This window comes from Terrapene carolina, unplaced genomic scaffold (genome assembly GCF_002925995.2).
Source record: "Terrapene carolina triunguis isolate 2854851 unplaced genomic scaffold, T_m_triunguis-2.0 Scaffold233, whole genome shotgun sequence".
In the NCBI taxonomy this organism is placed as follows: domain Eukaryota; kingdom Metazoa; phylum Chordata; order Testudines; family Emydidae; genus Terrapene; species Terrapene triunguis.
Window position 1 is genome coordinate 13,224,358 of NW_020664584.1, and position 9,529 is coordinate 13,233,886.

The 9,529-nt window shown below is 62.0% G+C and overlaps 1 protein-coding gene across 1 annotated transcript in view; it reads right to left on the reverse strand.

Moving 5' to 3' along the window:
- Window positions 1–6,157: 6,157 nt before the first annotated feature.
- The window catches only part of LOC112107689 (von Willebrand factor A domain-containing protein 5A-like), a 46,377-nt gene continuing 43,005 nt past the window's right edge, over window positions 6,158–9,529 (reverse strand). Inside the window, 5 exon segments of the mRNA XM_029912597.1 lie at window positions 6,158–6,237; window positions 6,580–6,706; window positions 7,252–7,388; window positions 8,667–8,875; window positions 9,187–9,254. Of these exon segments, the coding sequence (XP_029768457.1) occupies window positions 6,158–6,237; window positions 6,580–6,706; window positions 7,252–7,388; window positions 8,667–8,875; window positions 9,187–9,254 (621 nt within the window).

Consider the following 9,529-nt stretch of genomic DNA (forward strand, 5'->3'; position numbering starts at 1 on the left):
TCCATCCATCCATCTGTCCACCCTTCCCCCGCATCATCCATCCATTTGTCCATCTCCCCCATCCATCCGTCTGTCCACCCCCCACCCATCTGTTCGTCCATCTCCTCCCCCATCCATCCATCCGTACATCTCCCCCATCTATCTCCCCCAACCATCTGTCTGTCCATCCCTTCCCCCATCCACCCCCATCCATCTATCCACCCTTCCCCCACATCCATCCGTCCACCCCATCCATCCATCGTCCACCCTTCCCCCACATCCATCCATCCATCCATCCATCCGTCTACCCCACCACCCATCTCTCCGTCCATCCCCTCCCCCCATTCATTCATCTTCCCCATCCATCCATCCATCCTTCTTCTCCATGCATTCGTCCACCCTTCCCCGGTATCCATCCATCCACCTTCCCCCACATCATCCATCCATCCGTCTGTCCATCTCCCCCATCCATCCATCCACCACCCATCTATCTGTTCGTCCATCCCCTCCCCCATCCATCCATCCACCCTTCCCCCACATCCATCCATCCATCCACCCCCATCCATCCATCTTCCACCCTTCCCCCACATGGATCCATCCATCCATCTACCCCAGCACCCATCTGTCCGTCCATCCCCTCCCCCCATTCATTCATCTCCCTCATCCATCCATCCTTCTTCTCCATCCATTCGTCCACCCTTCCCCGGTATCCATCCATCCATCCATCCACCCTTCCCCTGCATTCATTCATCCATCCATCCATCCACCCTTCCCCCGCATCATCCATCCATCCATCCATCTCCCCCATCCATCCATCCATCCGTCCGTCCATATCTCTGTCTGTCTACCCCTTCACTCCCAAACATTCATCCTTCTTCTCCAATCATCCACCCCGTCTCTCCCATCCATCCATCTCCTTCCCCGCATCTATCCATCCGTCTGTCCATCCATCCACTCACCCCCTTCTCCCGCCCCCCACCCTCCAACCCCATCCCCCCACAGTCTCCACCCAGCCAGCTGTCCCCAGGGCCCAGGGCCACCCCCCACCCACGTGGCCAGCCCTCCACCCCCCCGCCGCACCCACATTCCTGCACCCAGCCGGCCACCCTCCATTTATCCTCCTGTCTCAGCTCAGGGCAGCTGCGCCTATTCCCCTGTCAGGGGCCATTCAGCACCCCCCCCCCGGCTCCTGGGGTCCCACTCTGGGCGGAGCCCCACATCTCGCTCCCTCCAGTGGGGCTTTTCCTGGCTGCGCTACCCCTCCCGGCGAGCCAGGCGGGCTGAGCAGGCCACGGCTGCGCAAGGATTTTGCTTAGAGGCTGGGTCCCAGCGGCCCGGCATCCGGCATCACAGGGCGGTTTTTGAGCCGGCGTCAGGCGCAGTTATTCCGACGGGGCCACAGGACATCCCAGTTCCTACATGCGAAACATTCCCCAGTGGGCGTCTGGGGCCTCCGGAGGCCAGTCCCCGTCCAACCCCCCCGGGAAGGCTGGGCCCCCCCGGACAGACGGGCCCGTCTGTTAGCTGGAGCAAAGGAGCCCTGAGCTGTTTGGCTGCTCGGCTCTGGCCGGCCCAGTTTGACCCAGTATCTGAGAACCCCTTGGGGCACCCAAAGCTAGCGTGGGGAATTGCCGGATCTTTCGCCCCAACCGGCCACCGGAACCTTCCCCCACCGGCCCGCACGGCTCAGGGTCCTGGGCCCCACACTGCTGAGGGCGAGTCCCCGGCCACCTCCAGGCTCGTTGCGGGGGGGGGGCTGGGGGGAGGGGATTTCCCGGCTGAACCACTGCTGGATTGAACCTTCCACGCAGAAATGGCTGCAGGGGTCCCAGGGTGTGTGTGGGAAGGGGGGTGCAGTGGGGGTTGTTGGGGGGCAGGAAGGGAAACTGCACTGGGGGGATTGAACTGGGGGGGGTCCAGCTCTGGTCACATCCTAGCCCCCCAAGTGCCTGGGGGGGGCAAGGCCAGAGGCCAATGCGGGGACAGTGGGGAGGTACGGGGCGGCTGCCCCACCAGGAAAGAAAAGTGTCACCCCCCATCCCAGCACTGAGAGCCTCTTTCTGACCCAGCCCCTCAGCGCCCGACCCCGCAACCTCCCTCTGACACCCTCAACCCCCTCCTGTCCCTTCCCCTCCCCCCTTCCGTTTAGCTCCCGCCCTCGGTGCTCCCTTCCCCCGCCCCAGACTCTCGGCCTGAACATCGTGTTCCCTTTGTGAACACAGAGTCATGGGCCCGGAGCCACTTTAAAAACATCACCCCCCCCCCCCCCCATCCCGAATCGCAGCTCAGCCTGGGTGGGGCGCCTGGATTATTAACCCCTTGCCGTGTGGAGAGAGACACTGCAGCCACAGTTTGAGTAGGACCTACAAAAACACAAACTCTGTCCTAGTGGCCACTGTGCAATCTAGGCCTTTGCATTCCTGTCCTGATGTGGGGCAGGGGGAAGCCCAGGGCTGGGCTAGCAGGGTCTGAGGGGCAGGAGTGAGGGGCACCAGTGTGAGAGGGCTGCGAGTCGGGAGTGAGGGGCACCCGCAGAGCTGGCGGGGGGGAGCCCAGGGCTGGGCTAGCAGGGTCTGAGGGGCACCGGCGTAGGAGGGCTGGGGGTCGGGAGTGAGGGGCACCGGCGGAGCCCTGTGCGTGGGGCGGCGGGGAGGAGGCAGGAGGCGCCTGGATTCCTTGGCCAGGGCTCCGAGGAGCTGGCAGGGGAAGCTGCAAAACAAGCCGAGGGGGGTCGGATTGAAGACAAGAACCGGCTCTAAAAATAGGGCACTTGGCTGAGCATGTGAGCCAGGCCACAGCGATTTAAAGGGGCCAGAGCTAGGGGGAGAGGGGGCTGTGGGAGACCCCCCCCCCAGGGGCAAGGGGGCACAATTAACCCTTTGGGGTCCAGAACTTCCTTCCCCTCCTGTATCCTAGCTGCCCCCCAAAAGAGTGGAGTCCAGTGCTTAGAACAGCAGGGCCAGGAGCCAGGACTCCTGGGTTCTCTGCCCCACCCTGGGAGGGCAGTGGGGTCCGGCGGGTCAGTGTGGGGGCAGGGGCAGGAGCCAGGACTCCTGGGTTCGCTGCCCAGCCCTGGGAGGGCAGTGAGCTGTAATGGGTTAGTGTGGGGCAGGGGCTGGGAGCCAGGATGCCTGGGTTCTATCCCCAGTTCACTGTCTTGGCCCCTCCCTGAACAGCCTGGGATTCGAGTCAACACCTGTGGCTGCTTCGCTGCTGATTTATTCGATTTAATTAAATGAAGTATGAGCTGGCCCTGAAGATGCCAGCCCAGGGGAAATCGGCTGCTGTTGCACGGCCAGTGGAACAGCGCCCCTAGCGGGAGTGGGCGGGACTGCGGTGTGGGGCTGGAATGAACACTGACCCCTGCTGGGGAAATGAAATATTCCCATGCAGGCTACGTGAGTGTGTGGGTCGGGGGGAGCCCAGGGCTGGGCTAGCAGGGGGCTGCGGGTCGGGAGTGAGGGGCACCGGCAGGGCTGGGTAGGGGCGGGGCAGGGCTGGGCTAGCAGGGGGCTGTGGGTTGGGAGTGAGGAGCACTGGCGGAGCTCGGGGAGAGGGTGGGGAAGCCCAGGGCTGGGCTAGCAGGGGGCTGTGTGTCGGGAGTGAGGGGCACTAGTGGGGAGCAGGGAAGCTCAGGGCCATCTAGGCGCATCTGACACCCTGCTGGGTGGGTGAGCTTTGTCGCCCCACCTGGGGGACGCCAAGGTCCAGCCCTTGGCCCGCAGCCCCGGGCAGCGTCTCGCTCCCTGCGCGGGGCCGCTCGAGGGATGGGAACAATGTGAATGGGGCTGGCGGTGCCAAGGCGGGGGGGGGGCATCAATGCTCCTTTATGTGGCTTGCTGCGTGCCTGGGCTGCCAATGTACGGGGGGGGAGGGGCAGGGCCCTCTGCCCCATGGGCCCCTCCCTGCCCCAGCGCCCCCCCAGCACTCGGGTGGGGGGCACAGTGGCTGGATTCACCTATTGAGAAGGGGTGAGGCCGAGCGAGGCTGGCGGAGGGGGCCTGGACGCCCCGAGCCAGCTGGGCCCCGCCTTGGGGCTGGATGGGAGCCGGCGCCCCCTAGAGGGGCAGGCCCTGTGCCGTATCCTCCCCCCAGCTGCCAGGCCCCGCCCTGGGGCTGGATCAGAGCCTAGTTCTGGCACAGAACCGACCTGAAAATTGATTCAATGGGGCCAGCTGGCGGCCAGAGGCTGGCAGAGAAATTCCTCCCCATTTAGCATCAGAAAACTGAAACCCAGGGCAGGGTCAGTGAGGCCAGGCGCGGAGATGCGGCTGCCTGGAGTGGGAGAGAGGGGGGTTGCAGGTTATACAGGGACTCCTCACCCAGTGCTGAGATGAGGCCACCTCTGGAGTGGGGCATGAGGGCTGGTTACATAGGAACCTCTTGCCAGCTCTGAGATGCGGCTGCCTTGGGGTGGGGCTGGTTATACAGGGTCTCTTTTCGCATGGCACCGAGACATGGCTGCCTCAGTGGGGCTATATAGGGACCCCTCGGTCATTTGGAAAAACAAACAGTGGTGGTGTTGCTCCTGAGGACGCCCCCCAGTGCAGAGAGGCGGTGGCGGCTGGGAGTGGCGTGGGGGATACGGGGCCATGGGGTCAGTGCTGCGCCGGGTGACGTTATGATTAACTCAGATGCTCCGTTCCGGGTCATTATCAGAGGTAGGCTGTACGGGTGGAGACACAGGGGACCAGTTGGGATTTAGAAGGATACGTGGACATTAGGTATCTAAGTAAAGCAAGGCTGAAACACAGTGTCCACAGTTGTCAAGGCTGAATTCCAACTCTGTCACTCTGAGTGCAGAAGTGAGGCCCACAAGGATTTTAAAAATTAATACTTGCCACTTCAGGCTTGTATTAAACTCCCAAGGTTACAGCTTCTCTCTGACCTTGGACTGGTAAACGCTGCCACCACCCAAATGCAAAACAACAACAACAACAAAAAACCCTTTGAGCGCAGGAAGGAGCACTTGGGAACTCCTCCCTGGGGGGTACCCTCAAGTCCTTTCACACACACACCCCTCTGGGGAAGAGCTGAGAAGGAAACAAAGGAAATTATCTGTGGCTACCAGCTAATCAAACAGCATATGCACAAACCTCTTAGGACACCAAAAATCCAATCCTGTTCTTAAAAAAGGTAAATTTAATTAAAAACAAAAAGAAAGAAAATACATCTGGAACTTAGGCTTTTGCTAGCTTTTAAAAGAGCAATTCCAAAAACCAAGCACCCAAAATAGCTTTCTTGGGGGTTCAGCTTAAAGGTTACAAGCAAAACAAAAGCACCTGGGGTTAGCACAGAGGAGTCCACAAGTCAATAAGAAATAAAAGAAATAACCCTAATCGCGGCTAGCTGAACATTCTGATCTAGTTACACATTTGGAGTTGAGATAAGTAGTTCTAGGCATGATCTGATGATTTATAATCATACCTGGCTTAAGCTGCTTATAGCATGGCTGCTCTGACCCTCCAGCCCAGAGAGAACAACAGACAAAGGGAACGTTTCTTTCTCAATTTTAAGAAGTTCTACCTTCCCATTGGCTCTTTTGGTCAGGTGCCCACTTTTTTTTCTTTACCTGGGGGACTTTTTAACCTTTTACAGGTAAAGCAAGTAAGAGGGATTTTACAGCTAACTGGCTGGCTGGGTGTCCATCAAAGGGAGCTAACCCCCCCCCTTTATTTATCACAACAGCTGTGAGATGCCAGCTTAGCCATACGACGCCCTAGGCGTAAGAGATGCTTGACATAAGTAAGTGACCAAAGAGCGACTCTATGTCACAAGATCATGAGACAGACGTGCCGACGGGTCATGCTGTGAAAAAGCGACCGTGATGTACGTAGAGGCTCTAAGTCTGAACCAAGTAGCGGAGGGGTCTTTCCCTCTGTTGAGCTTGAAACTGTGGCCACCAGAGCCGAACCCACGGTGGGGTAAGATAACATCACTAACTCTATGCTAAATAAAAATAAAGGCTACAGCCAGTCTGGGGTGGAGCCCAGTTCTCCTCTTCAGCTAGCAGGAAGCAGATGCATCCAAATTGGAGGCAGCGGTGGGATCCCAGCTGGGGGTTAGCTCCAGGCTAGGCACAGGCCGGCCAGGTGGGGCTGCCCCCAGTGCCCCCTTCTGGCCTCCAAGCTCCAGGTCAGAAGCCCAGGGTAACTTGGGGGGCGGGTACAGGGGGAGCTCAGAGCTCGAAGATGGCAGGGCCAACGTTGAAGCCCAGCAGGGCGTTGGCGGCTTCCAGGCACTCGCTCAGCCGAGGCCCTGAAACAAGAGAGGGGTCAGGGGGAGACACCAGCCTGGGGAACAGGAAGGGTCGGGGCAAAGGGCAGAGAGCTCACAGAATGGGGGACCTGGGCGGGAGCCGGGACTGGGACAGCGAGCAGGGAGACTGTCATGGGACTGGAGGGCTCTGGGGGGCCAGGCTGGGGCTGGGCTGTAGAACCTGGGGGGCAGGGCTCTCAGGGATGGGGGCCCTGTGAGGCAGGGTTGGGGCTGTGAGCCCTTGGGGCAGGGGGTCTCGGGGGGGGGGCTGGGCTGTGGGGTTCCCATGAGGCAGGGTCTCTCCAGTCGAGACCCTGGGCCCTGTCCCGGACCCCATCTCACCTGCTTGGCTCTGCACCCAGCCCACAGCCTTGGCCTCCAGCAGCTCCCACTCATTGCGCTGCCCTGTGGCCCGGCCGTGCAGCCAGACCACGGCCAGCACCGTGGCCCAGATGCCGGGGGGCACATCCTGGGGGCAGGAATGGGGGGGGAGGAGGAGGAGAGACAGTCTGAGACAGCGCCCAGCCTGGAGACCCCTGTCCCCCAGTGCTGCCCCAATTCCCCTGCCCTGGGGACTCCCCTGCCCCCCCAGTGCTGCCCCCATGCCCTCACCCTGGGGTCCCCCCAATCCAGTGCTCCCGCCCCCTCCCCAGAATCAGAGGGTTCCCAGCCCTCCTGCCCTAGCACCATGGACCCCTTACCCATATGCCCAGTGCCATGCCCGGGGGTAGGGAGACAGCCTCAGAGCAGGCCCGGCCTGGGGCCCTCCATGTCTCCCCCCCAGCCCTGGGGCCTCTTGATCCAATGCTCCGACCCCCTGTAAGTGGGGTCTCAGACCCCCACTCTGGGCCCGTCTCGCCCACTGGGCTCCAGGTTCAAGGGTCATTTGATCTAGTTGCCCTCAGACCCGCCCCCAGCCTGGGTCACCCACAGTCTCATCTGGGAGCAGAGAACAGGCTCAACTCATGGCACCTGCACCCCATCTCTCCCCTTTCCCTCGCCCCCCGCACTCACCCGACTGGGCATCCTCCCCCTGGCGTCGGTCTCGCTCACCTCCAGCGCCGCGGCCAGCCGGGGGTCCAGATCCCACGAGCCGTCGGCATTCTGCAGAGACACCAGCCTCAGCAGGGGAGACTCCTCCAGTGCCCGCTCTAGGGAGAGACGTGGGGAGATGGTTACAGAACAGTGACATGGCTTGTCCAGGTTGATTCCCCCTGCCCGCCCCGCCCCCCCCGTTTGCCCCCCCCCCCCAAACTTTAGCCGCTTGATACAAACTCACACCCCAAATTCCAGCTTCACAGAGTTTATTGCCTGGGAGTTTCCTTATTTTTTTTTCATTTTGTTGCAAGATCATTTGCATCACGGCACTTAAAAAACCCAGCTGCAGATTCCCCCTCCCCCAGCGTCACACCGGTGTTTTGGCCAGGAAGTTCCTTCGGCTGGGATGTGGCCGTTAAACACTTGCCCAGCTCCGGGACCATCAGGGCACGTCTGTCTTGGACCCGAGGAAGCGTCATCCTGGTGTTCGCCCCCCGCCCGGCGCCCTGACTCCCAGCCCCTGCCCCCCTCATCTGGCGGGCCGCAGCATCCGGCGAGGCGTGTTCCCAGGACTCCCTGCAGTTGCCCTTTCACTGTGGGCTCCCCGGCTCAGCTCTGGGTGTGGGGGGGAGACGGATGGTTCTGGGCTGGGGGAGCACGTGGGGAGGGGCGCAGCTCATGGCGAGGTGGTCCCTGGCCCCGAGGAGGGGCACTGGCATTGGGCAGCCGAGCGCACGGGGAGCGCATCTGGCCATGGGCGGGCAGGATCCATATAGCGCCCGGGGGAGACGCTGCATGTGCTGCATTCTGGCCGCAGCCTTGAAGCCTGGGGGGGCAGACGGAGGGACGGACGGACACAGAGACAGACAGAGACAAGCTAAGGGAGGGAAGAACCCCTTCCCCCGGCACCCAGAGCCAACGCACCGCTGGGACCCCTCCTCCCTACCCCCAGCTGGGACCCCCTCCCCACATCCAGCCCCATCCTCCTCTCCCGCCAGCTCCCTCTGAGCCAGGATCCCCCCGGCTCCAGTCCCTCCCCCGCCGGGCTGTGACTCCCCAGATCCAGATCCAGCCCCTCCCCCACAGCTTCCCCCCAGCCGGGACCCTTCCTCCAGCCCCAGGGGCACCCCATGGATGAGGGCAGGACCCTGGGAGGGCAGGGAGGGGGCAGCACAACCCCATGGGAGCTAGGGCAGGGAGGGGGGCAAAGGGACATTAGCCCATAACCATGATACCCCTCCCATGCTTCTGGGTCCCTCCTCTCACACTGGGATCCCCCGTGCTAGAATTCCCTGTCCCCCCTCTCCCCCCGGTGCCAGGTTCCCCCACCCACCTGAGCCTTCTCCCCCCACCGCACCTGGTGCCGGGATTCCCGACCCCTCCAGGGTTACCTGCCAGCGGGATGTCCCGTCTCACCAGCGGCCCCTGAACCGGCTGCCCCCGCTCCGTGTCCACCCCCACGTAGGCTGTGAGGGAGCAGACGACCCCCGAGCTCAGGCTGGTCTCCAGCACCCGGCGCCGGTCCCCCTCTGACCCGGTGTCCATGGCCCCCTCCAGCTCCAGCAGCAGTGACTTGGCTGCCAGCCGGTGAACGGGCAGCCTGTGCCGGGGACAGAGAGTCACGGGGTGAGCCCCGGACGCCTGGGTTCCTGCCACCGTGGGGAGGGGAGCAGGGGCTAGTGGGATAGTGTATGGGGGGGGTTGGGAGCCAGGACTCCTGGGTTCTATCTCTGGCTATAGGAGGGGAGTGGGGTCTAGTGGTCACAGCAGGGAGGCTGGGAGTCAGGACTCCTGCTTCCTTCTGTGACCTGGGGCAGGTCCCATCGCATCTCTGTCCTGTTGGGGGTGGGGATGTGGGGGACAGGACCCAGCGGCTTGGGGAGGATGGGGACCAGGGAGCATTGCTGTCACCTGTCTCCATCCTGTGGCTGCAGGGGGAACTGCAGCATCTCCTTGTAGGTCTGGTCCTGGATGCAGTACTGCAGGGTGATGCCCCCCACGGCAGTGTCTGGGGGTTGCAGGCAGAGAAAGGGGGTCAGAAGGGCAGCGTGAGGGGGGAGAAAATCAATGGGGTTGGGTAGCACAGAGAACTCGAGCCCAATATCCCTTGTTAGGTGTCAGAGTTAACGATCCCCATTAGATCAATGGGGCTGGGTAGCACAGAGCCCCCAGCTCAATGGCCATCGTTAGGGGGTCAGAGTTATCACCTAGGAGGGGGTGGGAGGTTCCCGGCTCAGTCATTGACCCCAAGCCC